The sequence below is a fragment of the Carassius carassius genome, chromosome 29 (genome assembly GCF_963082965.1).
Source record: "Carassius carassius chromosome 29, fCarCar2.1, whole genome shotgun sequence".
Taxonomy (NCBI): domain Eukaryota; kingdom Metazoa; phylum Chordata; class Actinopteri; order Cypriniformes; family Cyprinidae; genus Carassius; species Carassius carassius.
In genome coordinates, this window is record NC_081783.1 from 28,004,918 (window position 1) to 28,030,468 (window position 25,551).

Genomic DNA, 25,551 nt, shown 5'->3' on the forward strand with positions numbered 1-25,551 from the left:
AAATTCAAGTAAAGTATCTACTTGTAAGGTTTCAAAAAAGTTTTTGGAGAATAAAATGTGGTTGAAATAATGTTACATCGTCATTCAGTGTAACAATATTTATGTAAAAATTCAAACAACTTGCTTCTTCTGACGTGTACATATTAAAATATATAAAAGAATAAGAGAGCATATTCAATTTGATTGTGTTTTAAATGAGTACAAATTCTTACTGACAAATGGGCAAAACCTAGGATAGTGAGAAATTTTTAAAAATGTAAAATTACAAATAATTAGTATTTTGGATGAAAGTAATTAATCCTTTAATAATGTCATGAATTGATTTTTGTTGTAAATATGCCTGACAAGAATGTTACAATGAGTTACAATTTAGTGGGTTACTTCTGTAAATCAGGGGAAAATGTATGATTCTTATATAATAATTATAATTTTTGGCTCGGAAAGACAAAAAAAAAAAATTTGCAATTACATTTTTAAGTTATAAACTTTTTTTGGTGGGGGGGGGCAACAACAATTTAAAGCAGTATTACACTTAATAGTTTTTATGCTTAAAACCCTTTTTCATCTTTGACCCTTTCATACATTTAATATATCAACAATACATATATTTATACAACATAACATATCATTTATGTACAAGGCATGTAGTTAATCTGATTTTATGGAATATCTGAGTTTATAATAAATGAATCCATGACATCGCAGATCCATTTAATTAAACATAAAAAGAGTTTATTGGGAAATCGTGAAAAACTTTAAAGAAAAGCTACAATATGTTAATTGTGAACTGTCCTTTATATGTATATATATATCTTGATGTCTAAAAAAGGGTGTGTTTATCAACTACACAATTACTACATTTGGGTCACGCTTATCAAAATATAAATCACGACTTAACAGAAAATAAAAGCACTGTTATTTGTGTTTCATGTTTGACCTGAGAGCTGACATCCAGAGCATGTGATTTTATTTTGATCACATGCATCATCACAGGTTTAGACAGCTAATTACTAGAACTAGCAGATAAACACATCATTGACCAAGATATTAAAAAAAAAGTTACCACCAAATTCTTTAAAGATTGGAAGCAGCAGAAGCCTGAACAAATCACTGACTGAATGAAGAAATACAAGGAAAATACAAATCTCTTTCTACAGGAATTCCACTACATTATAACAGACTGTTTTAATGAGGAAAATTATTAAAATTCCACCGTGCACATAATATTATCTTATATACGGTTGACTGTCTATTCATTTGCATAATGCATATCAAAGTTTCATTTTCGCTTCCCGGACACTGTAAACCGTCACGAAAATCATGAAGCAGAAGGTATTCATCATGCTCAGATTATTAATGTTTCGATAATGCCGAGAGTAGAAACTGGTTGAAAACTTTGGTGAAATCGTGTGTTTACAGTCAGAGTATGCATCAGACAATAAAAGGAGCAGAAAAAAACACCAGTGTAAACATCAACTATCTCCAAACTCACCGGATGATAAACACCGACACGACAGGGATTCACTCTTACCGTCTGGACACGAATGTTTTGTAACGGAGCGCACGGCGGTGTCTTTTTGAAGGAATGAAGTAGTAACGGCGGAGAGAATCAGAACTTCCCGTTTCTCCGAGTCACGTGACATCAGGACAAACTCCTGAACAGTCTTCTTACGAGCCAGAGTGTTGATGTTGTTACGGATTTATGCTATTTTAATATACGCTTTGTGTTAACATTTATATCGTTTCGTATCTGTTTGTAAGAAATTATCTGCGATTTGCAAAACTAAATGTAAATGAAGTTGCTATTCCACTCGGGGGCGCAGGAGCTGATTAAGCGGAATCAACTCAGTACAGATAAATCTACGGGTTGTTTTTTCTTTTGTCACATTCGTTTTTGGGTTTAATCTTTTAAATAGTTATTTAATCTTATATATATATATATATATATATATATAAAATTGCTCACTCAGTAACCTCAAACGACTGCGGAATGTTCCAAGTAGCGATTTTACATAAGCGCAAATTCTCAATAAAACAATTTTTAACGTTTAAATGTTTATAACGCTCTCTGTACCTGAACATAATGCGAGGAAAACATTACGGTCCTGTAAGCTTTTTTGTATTTTTAATTGAACTTACAATAAAAACCAGCAACCAGGGAAAACGCATTCAGGATAGAACAAGAAATGGATCAGCATTGTTCATCTACAACCAGTAATTAGCATCATTTCTAACTAAAATAAAGTCTGTAACATTGCCCAAGATAAAGACCACCCGAAATGAGAGGATGGAAGCTAGAAACTGCAATGTTAACCGTGATATAGCCTCTTGACTCACAGCAGGAACTTTCTATACAGTAAAACACATATTCTTGTGCTCAGGTAATGGTTTTTGCTGTAGATTTGTTAACTAGTTGTACATCTCTAGGTCTTCCTTTGAGATTAAAAACAAAATCTGGTACCTTTTATTTCATTGGGGGGGGGGGGGGGGGGGGATTATGTCAAAAGAGTGGACACGTTAATAAATACCTCCATTTAATGAACTTTGAAGCAATCTATTTTTACTTTACAGAGATAACACTGCATGGACTCAATGTCCAGAAAAAACATCTGTGAAAAGAAAACCATACACAAAGCCATGATTATGCTGATCAAATATGAGCACATGCATTTCGCTCTCAATTTCCTTTGGCTAATTTGTAATTAGAGTAGAGGGAGACATCTCAGTATTAACTTCAGCATCATGCAAACCAGAGTTCTGGCAGACACCTTACAGGAAAGGCCAAAGTACACTTTTTAGAGCAGGTTCTTTAAAAAAAAAAAAAAAAAATATCCAAAGTAATTTGAATGCATTATATAGTTAGCGGAGCACTGAAAGTTGGAGGCAGGAGAACTTTCTGTAGATCTTCACACAGCTTTCCTACAACAAAAGAGATTGGTCAAAACACAAATTATGACTTCCAACACTAAACAATGTAGCAGGCTTCTTTGTCAGATTTCTGTAGACGGTCTCAACAGAAATCAGTGCCAACCCTGCAGATGCTATCCCAAGTTTAAAAGACATCACAGAGAAACTGTTCTGCTATGATGGTATCAACTTGGATCACAACACTGAAGTAAAAGCTCACCCACAACAGGAAGATCTTGAATAGTGATGGACCTTCCAGACCTTTGAACATTTACCTTATCCTGTAATGAATTAGAGGAAAAAAAATCAGGTCAAAGTAACGTGATCAACCTACTTAGGTGTTTCTAGCTTGATCGTTTTCATATAACAATATGGCATGTGGTTACTTCAAGCAATGGCATAAACAAGGTAAACTGAAATGGTCTCATCTGAGAAAACTAAACAAGTACCCACCTCTCAACACAAAAGGCCACTGGGATCATGGTGTTTGGGGGTCTTGTGTGACCTGTAACAACAGTCCTAGTTAGAAACGCTGGCTCAAGGCTCATGTTTGAGGTGTTCGCCCCCAGACTAGGCCTGCCTCATTGTGTGAGCACAGACCACTCTCAGGAGACACGGCTCAACCGGTGCCGCCCCGCAGGAGTCACTAAAACAGCCAAACCTGCAGGAGCACACAGACAGCACCTCTCTCTTCCAGCAGAGTAACACTAGCTCAGGCACGGATAGACCTGGACAGCTGACTACCGCTGGACTCCAGAGACAGAGAGAGAAATAACCCACTTACATCAGAGCTGCAGCAGCTGGAGTCTTCATCTGGAGGAGATCGGAGCACATTCAGCCTCCTAAACAAGAGACCAGCACATCAATACTGTACTACAGTGGACGGGCGGCTCAACTACTAATGTAAAGAAATGTAAGTTACTGATTTGGAGCACGGGGAAAGTGGGAATTATAAGACGGTTTAATTAAAGTGAAACCACCAAGCAGTCGAGGAACCAGCCACGTGCCAAACCTCGCGCTCGAGTAGGTATCAACCATTTCGAAACGGACCGTTTTGATTAACTAACTACTTTGAAAACTTCTATAATTCAACAAACTGTACGTAACAACTTTTTCTGGTAAAATCTTACCTTCCTGTAGCAGCCGGAGTTTCCCATTTTTAGAAGAGCTGATGTTCTTCCGCGGAGACATCGCAAAAGTGAGAGAGCGCACTGAGTAGCGCGCCCTTATTTATAGCGCGGCTGAATACCATCGAAGAAGAGAGAGCGTGACATCACGTGGTGACGTCTTTTTTCTTCATTTTTTTGTTACTCTATTGAGAATATTTACTGAAAAAGAGCTTGATATTTCTTCTAAATATTGTGTTAATAATAAAATAAATATTTAATAAAACTGTTAAAAATCTAAGTCTGTCAAATGTTTCAAATACTTTGATACACTCTTCAGTCCCCCTTGTAATATTTGTAATAAATATTTATATCCTTATTTGTTAAAATTTAATGTGAGCTATGCATTACAATAGTCCAGTGCATTACAATAGTCCAGTCTAGAGGTCATGAATGCATGAACTAGCTTTTCTGCATCAGAAACAGATAACATGTTTCGTAGCTTGGCAATGTTTCTAAGATGGAAGAATGCAGTTTTTGTAACATGGGAAAGATGGTTTTCACAAGACAAGTTGCTGTCTAATATATAACCCAGATTTGATTTTTGACTGTAGAGGAAGTAGCAGTGCATCCGTCTAGTTGCAAATTGTAATCTTCAAGATTCTGTGTACTGTTTTTTGGTCCAATAATTAGTATCTCTGTCTTATCCGAATTTAATAAGAGAAAATTATTGGTCATCCAATCTTATACATTTTTTAACACACTCTGTTAGCTTAGATAATTTAGAAGTTTCATCTGGTCTCGTTGAGATATATAGCTGAGTATCATCAGCATAACAGTGGAAACTAATCCCGTATTTTCTAATAATATTACCAAGGGGCAACATGTATATTGAAAATAGAAGGGGACCTAGGACGGATCTTTGTGGCACTCCATATTTTACTGGTGATAAATGAGATGACTCCCCATTAAAATAAACAAAATGGTAGCGATCGGACAGGTAGGATCTAAACAATCTTAGAGCCTGCCCTTGAATATCTGTATAAGTTTGTAATCGATCTACGAGTATGACATGATTTATTTTCGACGCAGCACTAAGATCAAGTAAAACTAGCAATGAGATGCAGCCTTGATCTGACGCAAGAAGCAGGTCATTTGTAATTTTAACAAGTGCAGTTTCTGTGCTATGGTGGTGGGTGAAATTCTTCATACAGATAATTTTTTGCAGGAAGGAGCTCAATTGAGCAGACACAACTTTTATAAAAATTTTTAGACATAAATGGAAAATTTGAAATAGGCCTATATTTTGCCAGTTTACTAGGATCTAGTTTTGGTTTCTTAATAAGAGGCCTAATAACCGTCGGCTTAAATGGTTTTGGGACGTGACCTAAAGATAACAATGAGTTAATGATATTGAGAAGCGGTTCTTTGGCTACAGGTAACATATGGCGTTATTTCCCTTTCAAATGTCGAGAGCGCATTATTGTAGCGCGAAAGTACATTAATGAAATGCGCAAGCGTGAATCTCTCAGTCAGTCGTTGAAGCCTATTTCTGATTGGTTGTTGCCAAGAGCAAAGAGAACGAAATCAAAGAGAAGAGTACTTGGCCATGCGCGAACGCACGGGACACAGTCTAAGCACATACACGCTTACTTTAAGCGAAGAGGAGAGATTCGCGATTGCACTGAACACGTTTTAAGTGCAGACATACTTTCTGAGCGAGCCCAGAGAAAATTCTTACAAGAGCAACATGTATCTGAGAGCGCGCGCCCAGTTCCCGCGCCTGAAACTGAAGTGTTAGACGCTGTAGAATCTACATTTGTTATTGTATTTCTAATGTTATCTATTTTATCAGAAATTCATAAAGTCATTACTATTAAACGTTGATTGAATATGAATCAGGTGGCGCTGGTAATCTGTTAATTTAGCCACTGTGCTAAATAAAAACCTTGGATTGTTTTGGTTATTTTCTATGAGTTTGTGGGTATGTTCTGCCCTAGCAGTTTTTAGAGCCTGTCTATAGCTGGACATACTGTTTTTCCATGCAATTCTAAAAACTTCCAAGTTAGTTTTTCTCCATTTGCGTTCAAGACTACAAGTTTTTTTCTTGAGAGTGTAAGTATTAGTGTTATACCATGGCACAGTACGTTTTTCTCCAACCTTTTTCAATTTTTAAAAAGGTTTGTTCCTTATTCAGCTCAGACCTGCATTTTAGTCTGAGTCTAAGCTTAAGCTTTGTCTCTGAAACCCATAGACTGTATGAAACCGAATAGTTCTTCTTAAGATACAACCACCAAACTAGAACTGCTTACTAGAATCTAAGCAAACCTCAATCCTCGATCAAATCCTCAATAGCAACTGCCTAGGAACATCCCAAAATACCCGTGCAATATACACAACAAGACCTAGATTGCTTTTGATAATCTAGGGCAGTTCACTTTGGAAATCTGGTTCACTGGTTTACAGAAGCCTGTAACTTAATCGTAAACTTTTTCAGTTTTGAGTTAATGATGAAAATGTGTGTCTAAAAAATGTCAGAAATCTCATTTTGTCACAGTAATGTTACTTCAGCCACCATGAAATGGCATTTTAAGCGGCACACACTGAGAAATATTTGACAGAAAAAACGAAGCAAGTACTTGTTTGCATAATGCAAGTAGTCTACATCTTATATATCGTGGATAAATTGTATTTGAGTTTAGAGAGGTGTAACACCTCCAACAGACATATTATATTCTTGTTGTGAATTTTCCAGAAGTTTCATTGCATTTCCCACAGAATAATGATGTCATTGACAGAGATTGATCAAACCAGGAATGCGCTGAATGACATGTGCACATGGATACACGGACAGACAGCAGCGGTTTATTGCCTTTCCCAAGAGTTCTGGCGTCATTATGTCCTATAAAAGGGTCGTTCCCACTGAGACCCCAAGTCTAGCATCTTTTTCTATCCCGTCTCCCACTGTTCAGCTGGAGATTCTTGACCATGCCTGAAGCATCACCATAGCAACGTTTACAAGTTGGGAGTGACTTATGTCAAGAGAAGGGGATGAGAGATTGTAGGGTAACCGCGGGCCACAAAACAATGAGCTGTTAATGAGGAAGTTTCAGGACCTTCTGGTTCCTTTGCCCACACCGACCTTATCATTTTGGCAGAATTCATTGATCGAGTGAAAACGATAAAGGCTATCCAAAAGAACCTTAATACCAGCAGTGCTGGGTAGATTACTTTAAAAATGATGATCCTTTCCTAATTCCAAATTACATGACAAATTACTTTTTACCTACCTCATTTTTCACATTTATTTAAATAGGATAATCATGTACCATATTTATATAACTTATTTATTTTTCAAATAAGGCACTTTTGTTTTTTTTTGCAATGAAAAATAAGTAAGCAAGCCATGCTTAGGTATCAAAAAAGGAATGTAATGCATTACTTTCCATAATACATTTTTAAATAAAGTAATATACTATCAAATGCATTATTTTAAAAGCAACTTTTCCCAACACCGATTACCACCACCATTAAACTTTACAAAATTAGAATTTGATTGTATGTAATTTCTTCCCAAATGCATTCTCCTGCTGCATGATCTCATCTCTAATGTTTAGATGCTTAGTTGTTTAAATGTTCTGGAAGAAATCTTTTCCACCTGTGTTCATCTCACAATAGAGATTAATGATACTTTAGACAAATCCGTTTCAAATGTTCACTCATATAAGATGAAGGCTGAGCTGTCTGTTGTACTGAAGAGATGTACTCAACACCTAAGGATGAAAATCTGTCCAGACAGAGGCATATTTTTAGATTGGATGACACAGTTAAGGGTGCCTAATGATGTAGCTGCCATTTTGAGATCACATGACCAGCTGAACAAGTCACTTTTGTATCACTGGCAATTTCAGGGATACCCCACCCCAAAATGAAGATTGTCATTAATCACTCGTAAAAGCTTCGTTCGTCTTCAGAACACAACCTTTGTTATTTTAACCAGCATTCATTTAATGTTAAAGAACATTTACTTGCAAAAAGAATAACATTAAATTCATTTTTATTTCAAATACTCATTTACAAATACAGATATTACAAATGGCAGCTGTGTTTTTGATTCTGTTAATTTAACATTCCATATAAACATAAACAAGTACAGCAGATTACCACAAAGACAGTTTCTGCCAGCATGAAATCTCTCTTTCATTTGTAAAGTGCATCAGATTTGAAGGAACCCAACATGTACAAATGGACACACACCTCACACACAATTTGCTTTTGAATTATTACATGCATGATTTTAACTGAAGTTGTGTGTCATTATTTTGTACTTGCAACTCAATTAAACAGTCAATTTGACCTGAATCAAAGGGCAAGTTAAAATCAATATCCCACGTGACATGAGCGTTCACTTGGGTCTGTTTGACTGTGACAGCTCCATTCGAACATCACAAACAAAACACATAATGAAAGAAGGTTCTGGCAGGAATCCTTCTGATGTGCGCTGTAACCTGCACAGAGCACTCGAGTGTTCAGAGGTAGAGCTAAAGACAGTGCACGACAAGACCGTTTCCAACAAAGTCCTGAACTGAGAAGCAAAGTTCGCTGTGACCTGAATAATCAGTGGAGAGCTCAGAAAGCAGCAGTCACTCTGCTCGGATGCATTACAGTGTGTATTCTGGGCCAACCCAATGAAAGGCTCCTCTATTTACTGGCATTCTGCAGTTTGAGTTGACCGCTCACACAAAAACCTTGACAGGCACCAGTGAAAATCATATCAATTTAGTTCCTTACACATGGTACGACATGCACAGATATCATCAAGCTACTGCCACACAAGAAAGCAGATATTATTTCCACATGGGCTGGGCAGCCGGTTTGGGAATATTAGGTCCTGGGATTCTGGTGCCTGGGGTTTTGGTTGTCTTGGCTTTGGCTGCACTTATGATGGCCGTGCGGATTGTCTTCACAGTTGTAGCAGTAGTGCGAGAGTTAATGCTCTGGGGAGACTGGGATTCAGAGTTGGGCGCTAGGCGTTTGGAAACACGAAGTGGTGAACCCCTTACAAACGTGTCCTGACACTTGTCCTTATCCTGGGTCAGCTTCTCAGTAGTGTTTCCTTTTTGTTTCCCTGTATTGGATGGGGCGTTTACCCTCTGGCGTGCATTGCTGTTGCGTTTGAGTTCATTTAGCGATGTGCGAATGGACGAGGCACGTGTAGGGGAAGCCCGTGACATCTGACAAGCAGACAAACTGTCCGCAGGAGTCGGTTCTGCCTTTGTGCGGACTCTAGGGATCCCGCTGCTGTTGGAGGGCCCTCCTCGCTGTACCAGCAGTCTTTTGGTTGGCCCTCGAGTCAGCGTCTTTAACAGACGGGAATCACCCTTGGCATGTGGTGAGCTTGTGCCATCTCGCTCATCGGCTTCCTGCTCTTTCTTCCATTTGGAGCAGTGATTGGTGGTCGGCCGTGTCACAGTTGGGGAAAGGCTCTCGTAGGAGCGTAGGGCCCTCACTAGGGTGTGACACTCCAGCGTTGGGTAAACATGCTCTCTTTCTTGGCCACATGGCTCCTGGGCTAGATGTTCAGGAGGAGAAGATGCACTTGTCCATGTCTCTCCCTTTTGAGATTCCTCATTTACACACTCTTTATTCTTAGCATCCTTCAAAGTATCGGTTTCTATCTGCCTCAGCCTTTCAGAGGCGTCTTGAACCAGTTTCTCAACTTTCAAGACTTTGTCAGGGGATAGTCCTGTGACAGGCAAGACATTCACTGCCTCCTGCTGATATGACGTTTTTGTTTTTCCCAAAACAACAAAAGCGTTATCACTGCGGACTGTTCTCGTGTTCAGCCTAGAATGGCTTTTCGTAGCATTCAGGGAAGTAGCTGCATCTCGCTGCAGGCCACATGTTGAATATGTGCTTAAATGCTGACCTTGTTTGACTTTATTTATCCCTTTAGTCTCCTCAGTGTTGTCCTCATTCTTCTGCAGCAAATGTTTGAGCTCTGGGTCTCTGCTGAATCCTTCAGGATCGAGAGCATGTGGGTCGGAGTCCTCTGATTGCTGGTTGTGAGATTTCCCGTTTCTCTCGCCGGAGCGGAGGAAGTACTGCGAGAGTCTGCGCAGGCTGCGGCGGCTCCCCGTGTAACTCAAGCTCCTCTGCAGCGCGTGCTCCAGCTCAGAAGACTCCTGCTCTGCTTCCAGTCCGGTGCACAGAGCCAGAGACCGACGCTTCTCCACATTCTCACGCTCGCGCACCAAACGCCGCTGCTCTTGTACTTCCCTCTCGGTGTTCTCCTGTTGGGAAGCAAATAGGAACGAATCATTTTTGAGATTCTGAACTTTATTCCCATGAATCAGTTTAAAATGACCATTTCAATTAACTGATGGGTCACAGATTTGTGTCATCAGCCACCGGATATTTTTTAATTTATTGAGAAAATTGCATGCACGTAAATGTAGTATAAATTACCATATACAGTTATTGGATATTTACAAAAATGTCTACATTTATAACATGAAAACGTATTTTATTTTTGCCTATTTACATGCTTTATATTGGCATAATCTGTAACAAACATTTTACATTGAAAGAATTTGTAATGTTTGGATGACTGGAAAAACACATCTTTGTTTTATTTCATTTCAAACAATATTACTAGGATTCAGAAAACAAATGAAATAAATTTTCCAGATTTTTTAGTAGAGAATGATTAATGATTAATCACATCCTAAATAAATGTGTGTGCACTGTGTATATTTATTATGTTTATATAAAGACAAACAAATGCATGTTAAGAATTTTTTTATATTAAATATTTACATATAAAATTTTAATTATATGAATATAAATATATGCATGCAGATACATGTACAATTTTCAAAATATTTACTATGTATTTATATATGCATAATATACACAAAAACTATTTTTGATGCAATTAATTACGATTTTTATATTATCAATAACATTACCAAATCAATTAAACATCACTTCAGTGCTTTTTAAGTGGCTATGAGTCACATTTACATGACAAAATATCAAGTTAAACTTTGTGTGTCAGATTTTGGCTCTAGCTTCAGGCAAGTACGGGACATTTGAAACTTTATTTGGTTGTTGTAATTTAAAGAGACAACAGGATGCTGCTCACCTGCACGGCTCTTTGGAAGCGATGGCAGAAGCAGTGGAAGATATGACAGGCTTCCTCCAGTTTGAAGGATTTGTCATCTTCACAGAAGAAATCCACAAGGGCCTTACTGGTCTTCTGTAAGCTTTCCAGCTCGTCCCGAGACTCCTGCAGCCTCACTTCAGCAACCTGAATGAAGGAATGATGAAATTGTAAGTTGAATAGACACATGCACATTTGTGAATATGATGTTGACAGATGAGAACCAACCTCTAGTAAAGTTCTGGTCTGCTGCTCGATTTCAGCATCAGCCTGAGCTCGAACTCTGAGTTCAGCGACTCTGCTTTGTAGTCGAGAAAGATCCTCCACCACAGACTCTTCTGACAACCTGACCAGACAGAAAAAACAAACAAACTTACGGAGATTTAAGTTTTCTTTCTCATATTAATCACAGAGGAACATGTTGCTCTAAGGGCAATATTTGTGAAATATATTAAAAAAAGTTATTTTCATAAACCTGAGTCATATTAAACTCCAACATATAAATTAAAAAAAGAAAAAAGTCTGATGTAAAATACTTAAAAAAAAAAAAATTATAGTAGAAAATGTGCATAATTAAAATGATGTCACAAAAAAAGAAAAAAAAAACACCAACAACAACCTTAAACCATTATTGTCTATATTTCTCTTGATTTTGGGAAGTGATGTGTTTCGAGTCCATTGATATTCTATTGGATTGGGAGCTTGGGAATTTTGACACTGTTAAAAGCTTGTTTGTTTCCTGACCTTGAAGCTGGACCGACGTGACTCAAGCGGCTGGGCAACATCAGCAAGTCTTTATCCTTCTTCACAGCCTCCTGAAAATGAAAAAAAAAGAACACACTGAATTTGATCCAGAATTCTGTCCTACTGATTCTACTCTATCACAGCGATGACCACAGCAGCTTCGTTTTCTTTGGGTTTATTTAAGATAGTGTGGCTTAATACATGTTTACCGGTGACTCTTACCATGGCCACAAAATGGAGGAGGTTCATGCCTGGCTTGTTGGCTTTGGTGTCGGCCAATTTGAGTAAAGAGGAAATCCTGAATCCAGCAGCATTCCCAGCATAACCACCCTGAGAGCGCAAGAGACATCAGCCTGACTTCACACCAGGAGATACGTGTTGATGCACAAGCGTCAGAGACAACACTTACAGCGTTCATGTAGTTTCCCGCCTTGAGCACCAGTCTCAGGATGTAGTGAAGCTCCGGGCAGCTCAGCAGCTCTGCACAAACAACACATGAGCGCCAACCACATCAGGATCCACTTACACCATCACATACCAGAACAAGATCTCAGATACTCAGATATCACGTGTGGCTCACACGTGAACTTCATTTAGGAAGTGATCTAAAGTTTTCAGGTCCAAACAAATCAAGAGAGAGGAAGTTTTTACCTCGAGCCGCCTCCCGCAGACATCTGGCCGCCACACAGAGAGAGGTCACCGCGGGGTCAAACTCCTGCTGGAGGATCATGACGTCCAGACGCATGCGAAAGCTAGAGATGATGAGGAGCAGATTAATGAGCATAGAATGAAGGAAACTATCACGGGGAGCATTCAGTGCTGAACTCTTACCTGGGTAACTCCACCAATGAGAGAATGAAGAGATCCGGCTCTGCCAGTAAACTACGGTCACCGCTGAACTTCTTCAACCTGGCTTCCTGGACGAGAAGAAAGTAGATTCATACAGGATGATGAATACTGTAGACTAGGGTTGCACAGCATACTGGCACTTTGGTAGTGTCACGATACTAAAGCATTAGATTCACTGATTATAACCAGGGTTGTCAACTTTGGTTGCAGGATTGGAGGGAAATTTTAATGACATGGACTCAATCAATCACACAACTGCACTATTAGAGGATCTAACAATTCTTTTTAAATTTACTCATGCTCTTCATCAAAATCCAATTACAGTTTTAATTCTATAAAGTTTTATAAATGCTCTCAATTACTGCACTTATTTCTCGTTTGAGCTGCGTCTGTTTCATGCACGACTTTTAAAAATTAATTGTAATAATTAGCTTCTCTAATCTTTTTGTATTCTATCGGTTTGTTTTCTTTTTATTTCTTATACCATTAACAAACGCAAAAAAGACCTCTTACACTAGCTTCCTCTATTCTTTTTCAATTCTACCAGTTTTCTTTTTATTTATTATATAATTCATATATGTGATCCTGGAGCACAAATCCAGTCATAAAGGTAATATATGTTTTTTAAAACTGTGATTTATAGACCATCTCAAAGCTGATGAAGAAACCACTGATGTGTGGTTTGTTAGGGTCAGACAATATTTGGCTGAGATACAACTATTTGAAAATCTGGAATCTGAGGGTGCCATAAAATCTAAATACTGAGAAAAACACCTTTAAAGTTGTCCAAATAAAGTTCTTAGCAATGCATATTATGAATCAAAAATTAAGTTTTTAAATATTTATGGTAGGAAATTTACAAGATACCTTCATGGAACATAATTTTTATTTAATATCCTAATGATTTTTGACACAAAGTAAAATACAATCATTTTGACCCATACAATTTTTTTTTTTTGGCTATTGCTACAAATATACCTGAGACTGGTTTTGTGCTGCAGGGTCACATATAATGCATATCATTGCTCTTTTGTTGTTTTTGATTGCTTCCATTGTCCTCTGTAAGTCACTTTGGATAAAAGCGTCTGCTAAATGACTAACTATAAGTGTAATATTTTTCCTTTCGAAGAAGTCATTATTACGATTATAGTTGCATTCCTGTGACTTGTTCAGTTTGTCTCAGTGTTTTAACTTGTGTTAAACAAACATTTATGAATGAGAAGAAATTAGCTGGAAACAAAAGTAGTTGAATGCGAGAAAATGTTAACTTTTTTGATGAGTATATATGGATTTCTGTAAATGGGGTTTAAATTGAATATGTATTGAATATTTGAATGTTGAATCAACACTATTGTGTGGTACCATGACACTTTATCACTATACAGGTCTATGGGTGCCCTTTTTCAAACTGCAAGTGCATAAGAAATGAACCTGAAAATATTTGAATGTCAAAGACGCTGGAGCCACGGAGCAGCACACACCTCAGTTACACAACAGTCACGCACCAGTAGCAACATCAGTTCACGCTCTTTAACCGCTGCAGTGAGGTTTGTGCTGCTGAGCTCCACAACAACTGCCCTTTGACCAGATTTACTTCAAAACGCTGTCACACCTGTTCAGATTTTCACTCCTAGTATATTGTGGTTTTCTCTTTAAAGGAATGATTTCTAAGGCAAATCGTCTCCATCTCAGCCCAGCGAGATTCTTCCTGGTCAGAAGTATTATATATCTAATAATCAGAAAGTGTAACAGGAGATCATGCGGAGTAAACAGATGATTTCAAACAAGCAGCATCATGTCTAATTGCTTTTAATATGCAGCAGACCGAAGCGTGGAAGAACAGGTGTGTCTGTTTGTGTGTGAATACAATACCTCTTCATTATCAGGCAGCAGCTTGCAGAGTTCAGCCAGTTTCTCGGCTCCGTAACGCTCTCCAATCCCTCGCCGCACATCCTCCACAATCTCCCGAGCAGCGCTGAGGGAAGAGACAACACGGACAATCACAACACTTTCTCTATTCATATACAGAACAAATCTCTGGCTCAGCTGGAGCAGGAATAAAAGTCTACTTTTATACCATCTAAAAAAAGAAAAGAAAAAGCTTTTTATTTAAACAGAAATTACTTTATCCCTCAGTTTAGTTTTAGTTATTGAAATTTTAGTACTTTCATTTAAACTAAACCAAAATGTGAAACGCTGCTTTGGCAACTAGCTGTAATAAAATAAGCTTGTTTTATTTTCTTTAAGTTATTGAAAAAAAAATGGTTTTATTGTTTTAGTTAATAATAATCCTTGTGCATATGCATGCAATTACAATGGAAGTCTATGAGGCAAGTGTCCCTTTCTGTGTAAACAGTCCCTTTTTGGTGTCTAGCGTGTGAAAACGAATAGTACGTACTATAGTTGGACAGGGAAAGGTCAGTGACTGAGTTTTAGCACAGTAGCACCACATTAACATGGTCTCTATGACAATACTTGTAAAAATGCTATGCTTTTAAACCCTTCTCTAGTGCAAGCGCTTGCCACTAGACTTTCATTTTAAATGCATTGGTGCAAATATGATATGATGGCCTAATTCTTCATGTCAGAAAGTATTGAGGCTCTTGCGGTTTCCTAATTGAGTGCAAAATGGAAAAAGGTACATGGGTCTACGGAAACAAAGACCTGCTTTGGCCATGGTGGAGTATAATTCATACTAGCACACTTCAAAAGTGTGCGCTTACACACACAGGGAAATTTGTTTGCCTGCATAAGCACTTCTCTATAATTCCTCCACATGTTCTGACAGATATCAGTCCCATGGAAAGGCTTTCCAAACTCAAATAGGCACTGCTGCACCCATAGATTTCCTCAGCAAGCAAGTGCTGACATGAAAAAACAAACCTTTTACATAAAACAAAAACAATTGCATTGAAAGAGATGAATAATGATTAAAGGCTTATGATTTCCTGTATGAGCTGCTTTCACGCTGTAATATTTCATTGGAAACACCTGAATTAAAATTGACATTTAATCTCAGTGCAACTGATGAGAAGCCAGTGCAGAGATCAGGTTCTAGTTCTCACCGAGGCTCATTTGGCCAAGAAGCAGCTGTGACCTTTGACCACGTTCAGAGCCCATCAAACCCAGCTGTTCTGACAGGACAGCATCTTCTGAGCGCAATCAATGGCTCAAAAATAAACATAACCTACAGCGACTGCTGTCTGAAGTGTTAAGACGCTCTCTCTAGGAAACCTTCACTTCCTGTTTGTAACAAATGGGACAATATCACTGCCCCATTTCTAAAACAGTCAATACAAATGTCTATAGGGCAGGGTGGCCAAGATAGTAAATATATTCATGTGTTTGCTGCAAATATCATCTTTTCAAGTGACCTGGCTAACATATACTGTTCATCATAACTAGTAAATATTAAACCAAAACTTACATTTTCAACTGCCGCAGAAATATCCCAACATTCATGCTGCGTTTTGAGTCAAGCAGCGTAACCTGCAAACACAAATCAAGGCAATCAGCACACAAACTCAGTTTAAAAGTCTTCAATAAACATGCTGAGAATACTGAAAAAAAGTTGATTATGATGCAATTTATACATTTATTAAAAAAAGAAGAATGTTTTCCATTGCCTTTAACAATTAAGACAATTACTGCAAATATATATATTTTTTAATTAAACATGCAGATGAGGTCTTTTTCATTGCATCTAGTTTTTTCCAGCATCTTGAGGCATGAGCGTGTGAAATAAATGCTTAACTTTCATAAAACTTTCATATAACTTTCATTTTTTAATGCCATGCAAGCATAGAGGCTATTTTTGTGACGATCTCTGAATAAAATATACAAGGTTCTAAAAGACTTTGTACACTAGACAAACATTCTAAAATACATTCAGGTTATACATTTTTAAATAAATCAGTTAGACACTCCTCTGATTAAAACCGTTCATCATCAAAAACAGTACAATCCAATATAATTAGTTTTCATCCATGTGGTAGATAGTGTAACGTGCTCTTACTTTGTCCGCACTCGTCTCTTGTGGAGACCCGCAGAGGCGTGAGCCGCGCCGGAAACTGCTGGCCCGGTCGGGCCGCTCACCCTCTTTCTGCCCAAAGAGCTCATCCAGAGAGCTCAGGTCAATGGAGAGCTCACAGTCCTCATCCGGAGAGCCGCTCCACACGCTCTTACGGCCCTCCACACGCTCTTTAGGGATCCGCTCCCAGTTGAGGTTGCGAAGCCGGTGTTTTCGGCCAGAGTCGACTCGGGACAGAGCGCTGGATGAGACGGGCGGAGGAGGAGGAGGTGGAGGAGGAGGAGGGAGAGAGGGTGGAGGGATGGGGATGGTGGCCATGAATTTCACTTCTTGTTCTTAGGCGTCACCAAAGTGTGATCCATGAAAAGTCAAAGATTTCGTTTCCAAACCAATGATGTAGCACAGGTGAAAGGTCGTCACTCTTCTCACGGCTGTGATGTAGATCTGCAGCAGGAAACAAGACAGAGAACACTGAAACAACAACTCTTACACGGCAACTGGTGAAACAGCATGCACATTCAAATCAATTATAAAAATATGAGAACAAAAACAGATCAACTAACCAACTTCTCTAAATAGCTTGTGACTTATCTATAATTAGTTGTGGAAATACAATGAATAGCTGTCATATATATATATATATATATATATATATACATACATACACACACACACACACACACACACACACAATTATTCAAAGGTTTGAATTAAAAAAATAAATGCTGAAAACAACCAATGATGAATTACTTTGATCAACATAAAAACACTAAAAACAATATTACTGTTTCTAAAAGTAATATTGTTTTTTACCGCTTTTATGTTGATACAGTGTACAATTTAAAATTATATCTGTGAATTAAAATAAATGCTCTCTATTTTATGTTCCAAAAAAAGAAAAAAAATTCTGTGATAAATCTGAATTTTCAGCATCATTCCTCCAGTCTTCAGTGTCACATGATCCTTCAAAAATTATTTTGATATGCTGATTAGCTACTCAAGAAACATTTCTGATCTGCAGCTGAACAAATGTGACTGTAAATGGCATTCGTTTCCATTCCAAAGAATTCTATTTTAAATAATTGATGCTCTTTTGAACATTATAATCAATGAATCTTGCTCTTTAACATTGATTCCTCTCAAATCATTTTTTTCTTTTTACTTTTGACTGGTGTTGTATACATATATGTCATACATTTTAACCTAAAAATAACTACCCAGAAATTATTTGGGTTTAATACAAAAGCAAAATGTCCTGTTTAACAACAAGAGCCCAGCTGATCACAACTATAGCATACAGTTCATCCTCACTTGTGTGTCTCAAGCACACGAGCACCGATCAATAAACACTGAGGCTGTTTACAGCAATGGGGTGACCCAAAGTGAGCCTGTGGGGTCTGGCACCTGGCAGCTCTTGTCCCCCAATTAACACGAGGGTGTCTGTAATGAGTCTGAGCTCGAGCTGCTGCCAGGGAAGAGTTTAACCTGAGGTTACACTTTCAGAAGGTCCGAGGTGTTGAGATGTTCCAGCACGTGAAGCACTCAAGCCCTGTGTGCTTCCTTCCTCCTCGGAGAAACTCCTGCCACATGTGCTGTGAGCTCGGAGCATCCTCCAGGACAGCTAATGAACACGAATGAGGCCACAGGACAAAAGTGAAGCTGACACAGATTCTGGATTACTGGCAGAGCAAACACGAGTGGGTGCTGCCAATCTGCCAAAATCACATATATTATATTAGGTACAAAATTTGTTTGAATTTTTTTGAGTTCACATGTATTCTGGATTTCGTATATTTATAAAAAAAAAAAGAGAACTATTTCCAGTATCGATTGATAATGTAGTCTGCAGATGTTTATTAAAGAACCTGCAGAATCAAACCTATCAGTGCAGATCACCTTAAAAAGTCCCACCACTGGCCCATTTATATCGGTCTATCAGAAACGTGATAAGGTGAGAGAAACTGAAATAGAATAGAACTGACAGACAGAATAGAATGTTGCAGTTAGAACACGCCTTTATTTCGTGGCTACAGAAACTTGACTGAACAGACCGAACTCGTTACTTTTTAATTCTTTTCAACAGCACCTGAGCGCGCGCATCAACCTTTGTTGCACTAAACATTTGGGGAAAAACACAGACGATAAGATCTGATTAAAATAATTATTATCTTAACAGACAGTTTAGTTTAATACACACCGAAGCTTTTTGAGTAACTCTATGAACATCTTGAGAAGTTGTCTCTGCAGTCGGCGTCTTCGACTTACAAACAATATTTACTTATTAAACACTGTTATTTTTTAATATCATATAAATTATATTAAACAGCTTCAGTAGAAATGAGTGGAACAGAAACGCATATTTCCCAAACATAGGATGAATGTGCCTTAAAATAAATAACTGTGCGATTAAAGAAAGACAAAGACACTATCCAATGGGAAATACTGTTCGATAATGACAGTAAAACTTTAAACTCGATGCTTAACTCAGTTCAGAGAGGTCAGTTTGGTGTGCGGTGCAGCAGGAGAGAAGCACAAATAAAACACTACTTACGTTTCACTCCGTATCATTACGCATGTAATCCGATTTAGAAGTAAATATAAGAGTTATAAAAGAAATCCCCGTCCACTGTGAGAAACTTCCGCGCGTGTCAATGAGCATAAAACACTGGCAAACACACACTGAACGCCGGGCGTCCCATTAATACACTCAGCCCACCGAAAACTCCCAAACTTTTGGTGCGCTCGGACGCAATGCTGTCTCGCTCAGGCGCATGCGCAGCAGCTGATCACTGAGATGCGCTCATTGGGCTCCCCCCCAGGGAATTTACCAATTCTACTATGGGAAAGACTTATCTTCTGCATTAAGTCTAACTGATTTAGCAGAAATGCACACTGATAAAGTAGTGGACACTCCTACAAAATCGTAAAATAATTTGCTGCACTATTACATTTTTTTTTAAACGACGTTATTAAACGCTAGGCCTATATGGAAAAGCTACGAAAGACAATAGAAGACCTTAAAGGGATATATAATACCTTTGTAGTTCCTCAGAAACTTCAAAGTGGTATCTATATTTATATAAAAAAAAAACAGAATTTGGCTGTTCATTTTTTTTTATGTTCAAAGAGACATGCTTCTTGTGTCTGAGCAATTACAGACAAATCTGGAGAAATGGAGAAACAGCACAGGTGTTTGTACTTTAGGAAGTTATAATGTGAGGATATGCTGTTAGCATGACGTTAGCTCTAAACTACTGGATGATACAAGTTTTATGAAATGGTAGGAGTGGGTTAATATGAGCCACTGGCTCACCCCTCCGGATTATAAAGTATTATTTTACCGTAATTGGTCTTGTTTATGAAAATTGGCCATTGAAGTATTTATGAAATTGTATTTCCCGGCAACATTTATATGAGGGATGTCAGCCCAGCTCTGTAACATCAGTTGCATTTGTTTTTTATTTGCCAGTTTGAACTTTTTTTTGATCTGAAATTTGTAAATAATTAAAATACCTTTGAAGCTGAACCTTATCTCTTAATGAAACTCTGTTGAGCCACAGGAGGAGAAAAACCCTGGATGGATGGCCAGTCCCCAATAATGCAATACTTAGTCCTACCCCTAAAATAAGAGTTGTACAGGGGAACCCCACCAAAAACATATTTTACCCCCCAGAGCTTGATTATTAACGGGGCCAGTTACCCGAAAATCGACTGGGCCAGTTTTGGGCTATTTCTATGTTGCAATTGGGTGGGTTTTGTTGTGAAATCCTGGCAACTCGGAGTCCACACAGATTATTAGGGGAATTTTTATTGGTTAAAAAGTTCAGTTTTTACTTCAGCATAATCAATGGCACAGTTTAACTCTGTGAGGCTCAACTTATCCCTCTCCCTAGACTCAATTTGAGCCAAGAGACCACGTATTTTTGAAAGCCATATCTTAAGTGATTATTCCCAAAGACACACCACATCCTGAAATGTATGCGTATATATTGTGTGTATGTATATATATTTACATTTAAATTGGACCCATTACTGTCATGTGCTTGCTTTAAAGACGTATGTTTAAAAACTGTCTCAACTCACCCCGCTCTCCCTTGCACACATGTACACATGGTAATGGTACTCCCTGGTATTTGTCTCAATAGGCATTCTTCCATGCTTACAAATTATTCAATCAATGGACTAATTTCCCTATTATCACTAAATGTAATCCTCATCTTTTTGAAAAAAAAAAACAGTGAACACAACAGGAGACCTGAGTGTGCACCAAGAAACAGAAGCGGCACTGATCTCAAGTCAGCTTCATCCTTGGTTAAAAATACCTTCATTTGAGACACAAAAGGCAAAATTGAGTGAGGATCAGCTCTCATACACTGAGAACATTCATATGGGCAGCCTGTGATCTTCTTGTCAGTTCCATTATCAGTGTAAGGCCAGGAGCTGCAGTCTTCCTGTGCGCTGGGGAAGGCTTTGATCAGATCTGGTGATGAGAACCCACGATGAAGTGAGCTGAGGACTGCTCATGGGAAACAGCACAGTGAGCTTTGCAGCTTTGGCCAGTGCCTGAAAGGAAAAACAGAATCCCCAACATCAGGGGGAACATGGAAACGAGAGGATATCAGGTGACCGAGCGAGTGCTGAGACCAATCACCTCTACATCTCCAGCTTTTCTCCCAGATGAACTCAAGCTTCAGCACGCTGACAGCCACAGCTCATCAGAACAGGCTTTTGTGAAGTTATGCCCCATGTCCCTCAGCACAGAGCCATATTAATATCTTTGTATCTGGAATCTCAGCTCTTTTTATTCAAAATACTACCAAGATACCAGGATGATACATATGCAATGTTATTTTAGCTTTGCTCTGATGTACTGGGGTGGTTACATACGTAAATAAAAAGACAGATTATAAATCAACCACTGTAAATGAACTAGCCTTACTAAGTAAGAAGTTTGACTATCAGTAAAGTCTGCTCTGCATTGGTGCAGTTTTAGAGCCACTCGCTTTCAAATATGTGCAACATTTCCAAAAGTAATAAATATCAACAACATAACTATTGATCAAAGATTTGAGGTTTTTTTTTCAAGACAAATTTTGAAGGAAGATTGTAATGCTCATAAAGACTGCATTTATGTGATCAAAAATACAGTAAAAACAGCAATATTGCAAAATATTATTGCACTTTAAAATAGCTGTTTTCTGTGTTAAATTTCTTTTAAAAAGCTGAATTTTCAGCATCATTGCTCCAGTCTTAAGTGTCACAACTACTTTATGCTCAAGAAACACAAATTATATATTTTTTTGCACAAACCACAATATGTTTTTTTAATGCTGGTTTGCTGAAGAGAAAGTACAGAAGAACAGAATTTGACATAGAAATGTGTTAAAAAATTATGAATGCCAATTTTTATGTATCCTTGTAATCTTACTGACCTAAAACCTTTGAAATGTGAAAAGAAAGCAGAATATACTGTTCTGTTTTGGAGTATCCCAACAAGTAAATAAAATTTACTTGCAAGTAAGTGCCTCACACAAACACTTTAATAAACATAAAAGACTTGTTGATGAAAAAGTCAATGTTGTACAATAACTGTACAGCACTGATTCTTTGTGGAAGCTGGTGACTGCATCTAGTGTGTTTTCTTGGAAGTGTTTGAAGACGGGTGAAATGGCCTATAGTTGAATGCTTACACACCTGCATTTGATCACAGACAGAGGCTCTTGGACTTTTAATGGAAGCCAGGTGGCCCTATAGGAAGCCAGAGGCAGCATTCATGCAAAAACGAGACAAAGAAACAGCGAACTTGGGCTCACAATTAAACAGGTGACATGCACTGAGCTGGAAGAACATCTTTCATGAGAAAACAGTGAAACTAGATGACAAATTCACAAGTTAGAGCCCTGAACATCGGTAACAAACCATCCCCAAAGATCTAGATATAAGCAGAGAATTTGAAGTTAGTCTAGCAAGTTGATTTATCGTCTTTTTTTATACACTACTGTTTGAATAAGATGTTCTTGGCCTGAAGCCCGGGAATTGGAAGCTGTATAAAGAGAGAGTTCCTATTCTTCTCTCCATTGTGAAGGCATTGTGTCCTGCATTTCCCACAAAAAAAGTGAATTCGTCAGAGCCATTGTGAGTTCCTGATCAGTGTGTGTTCTTGTTGCTCTCAGATAGCGAAACTAAAAGTAGGATTGCAGTCCAGCTGAAACAAAGACACATGAATTTTGAAAGGTGGCAATATTTTTGTCTTAGCACTGCTTGGGTGTGATGCAACAACCCAGAATGATTGAATTGATGAATTGATCTGATTATTCATGTGCAGAAACACATTATTGCGACTCCATGTTGGATTACGTAACGAAAGGGATTATCGCTGTTAAATTCTCCTTCTTCCCAGCTGTCAACACCATGATATTAGATCACACCCATGTACACAATTAACTAGTCTTAATTTAACTGCACCTTTATCATAGCACATAAAAACATGAACAACCAGATTTATAGAGTGCTTTTGTGAGTGAATGCAAAGTTTTTTGGAGAATTGGAAAGTTTTGTAAGAGAGCGCAGCATTTCTTTGGGGAATGCAATAGTTTTGTGAGGAAACACAGAAGTTTTGAGAGCAAATGCAAAAGTTTTGACTTATATTGTCTTGTCTATCTCTTTCAGGGCTCCGTAGATATAGACAAGTAAGAAATTAACTGAGACATTTCTCAAAACGTCTTCTTAGAAGAAAGGAAATCTAACAGGTTAAAAATGGCAAGAGGGTGAATAAATGATGCCCAATTTTATTTATTTAATTTTTTTCATTTTTGGATGAACTGTTCCTTCAATAAATGTAAATGGCCCAGGGCAGTGAGGCCTCTATCAGTGTAAGCTATTAAAAATGGCTGATTTTAATCATCCACAAGGGAAGAATCACTAAGAGTCATTATCACCCAGTATGTCTTTGAAAATGTAAAACTATTAGGGTGGAAAGGTTTAGCTGTGGACCGCTGGGCATATTGAAGGGTATGTGTGTAATTGGGGCTTCAGTTGTCACCGAGTGGTGCCTGACTCTAACCTGTTTTTTACAGAAAGTTTGAAGAACACTCCTTGTGTGGCAACAGTGATCACACGGTTAATATTCAAAGACCAGGACCTCGTAAAGCAAGTCTTTTAAATTCTCTGACAAAGCCTGGCCGGCACACAAAGGGACACGATTAAACAGGCGATGTATACAGCAGGGACAGGAGAGGACCGTGGGGGGGGGGGTGATCATGTATAGACAGTCGTTTGCATAGACATTGTCCCACGGACTCTCAACTCCGAATCAAGAAACACTCACTGAACAGAGCAATGTCAATCAGTGTTCCTGCTGTCTTGACAAGACTGGGCATATTTGGGCATATTTTATTATTTTAAAATGTCCATTTATTTAAATGATTATTATTTATTTTTTTTATATTAGTGACACTTTACAGTAAGGTGGCATTTGTTAACATTAGTAGCTCCATTAGTTAACGAGAACTTACAATGAAAATATTTGTAAAGCATTTATTCATCTTTGTTCATATTAATAGACATTTATTAATACATTACTGAAATGCAGAGATTGATCTGCTAATAATAATGACTGGACCTGAACATGAACTAACGATGAACAGTTGTACTTTTCCTAATTAATGCTAACAAAGATTCATAAATACTGTAAACAATGTATTGGTTAATGCACTGATTAACTGTTACCGTAAATTATTATTATTGTGTTATATATATTATATCATTGTTTCTTTTAGGAATAATAACATTTTCTGGGTATTTATTTATTTACACTGCATTATTAATTCTCAGTTATTCTCAGTTATCTCATTACCTTAGGTAAATGTTGCATTATTTTTATTATTTATTTAGTTTGATGTTTGTTTATTTTCAAATTAATCATATTTATTAATTTAAAGGTATTATTCACTCTCAGTTGTCTCATTACCTTAGTTAGGCAAATGTTACATAATTGTAATAATTATTTTGATATTATTATGTTTATTTTAAAATGTAATTAATTTACATATATATATATATATATATATATATATATATATATATATATATATATATATATATATATATATATATATATATATATATATATATATATATATATATATATATATGTGTGTGTGTGTGTCTCACTGTCATATTGAATTTCAAAAGCATGCACATTATAGATTATTTTCAGTCCTCTAGGAATGTGACTCGGTGTGTTTTGTGCCATCACCCTATAGAATAATCGGTCAATCAACATGACAAATAACAGAAACAAAACAAGCTCCTAATTTTAGAGGTGGTATACGAGCATACGTGATTCGTGCCATGTAAACCCTTATTACTCTCGCTGACACACTCTGTTTATTCAGGCAACACACATTCGTTTGTGCACCCTCTGTTGTGTCCATATCAACCTCATTACACCCCTTCCCCAGTTCTACTATGCCAACCGATGATGTCACACTCATTGGCGAGATGCCTCGTTTAGCGGGGTATATTTAAGAAGGGGGGCTCGTTTGGCCCCTGGAGACGAGGGCCCGGAAGATTAACGCTCAGAAAGTGCATCCCTCCCAGCTCTACAACACTGGAAGGCCCTGTTTACCCCATCTCAACTCATGTAGGTCCTCAGTGTTCAAAACTGAATGGGAGACATGCTGGGTCTGGGAGGCAGGCATTGGAGGGACTGCTTTTGGGATTAACCCTCCATTATTTCCACGCCTCCA

The 25,551-nt window shown here is 37.8% G+C and overlaps 1 protein-coding gene, 1 long non-coding RNA gene and 1 other non-coding gene across 4 annotated transcripts; all 3 read right to left on the reverse strand.

The window, feature by feature from the left end:
- Window positions 1-2,836: 2,836 nt before the first annotated feature.
- On the reverse strand, window positions 2,837-4,139 carry LOC132110216 (uncharacterized). 2 transcript variants are annotated; one of them, XR_009424620.1, is made up of 5 exons: window positions 4,038-4,139; window positions 3,692-3,749; window positions 3,361-3,412; window positions 3,128-3,188; window positions 2,837-2,919 (listed from the first exon to the last, which is right to left on the reverse strand). It is a non-coding gene; the product is annotated as an uncharacterized LOC132110216 (long non-coding RNA). The 2 variants fall into 2 exon arrangements; XR_009424619.1 differs by lacking the exon at window positions 2,837-2,919 and having other exon boundaries at window positions 2,969-3,188.
- Window positions 3,462-3,658, reverse strand: LOC132110256 (small nucleolar RNA SNORA74). Its single transcript, XR_009424631.1, has one exon. It is a non-coding gene; the product is annotated as a small nucleolar RNA SNORA74 (small nucleolar RNA).
- A 3,914-nt stretch (window positions 4,140-8,053) lies between the features above and the next one.
- On the reverse strand, window positions 8,054-19,598 carry LOC132109993 (inverted formin-2-like). Its single transcript, XM_059516508.1, has 12 exons — window positions 19,353-19,598; window positions 16,787-17,245; window positions 16,199-16,260; window positions 14,644-14,746; window positions 12,754-12,839; window positions 12,574-12,674; window positions 12,332-12,402; window positions 12,145-12,252; window positions 11,923-11,993; window positions 11,407-11,524; window positions 11,161-11,325; window positions 8,054-10,306 (listed from the first exon to the last, which is right to left on the reverse strand). Exons 2-12 carry the CDS (start codon window positions 17,117-17,119, stop codon window positions 8,861-8,863), a joined length of 2,664 nt encoding a protein of 887 aa, XP_059372491.1. The 5' UTR covers window positions 17,120-17,245; window positions 19,353-19,598; the 3' UTR covers window positions 8,054-8,860.
- Window positions 19,599-25,551: the final 5,953 nt, after the last annotated feature.

What these genes read in the sequence shown, in the direction of transcription:
- LOC132109993 (XM_059516508.1), bottom strand. Translation starts at nt 17,119, where the DNA reads ATGGCCACCATCCCCATCCCTCCACCCTCTCTCCCTCCTCCTCCTCCA. An exon ending in TTTCTGCGGCAGTTGAAAAT is followed by an intron (nt 14,747 to 16,198) that starts GTAAGTTTTGGT and finishes CTCTTCCCTCAG; the next exon opens with CGCTGCTCGGGAGATTGTGG. An exon ending in TCCTCCATTTTGTGGCCATG is followed by an intron (nt 11,994 to 12,144) that starts GTAAGAGTCACC and finishes TTTCATTTTCAG; the next exon opens with GAGGCTGTGAAGAAGGATAA.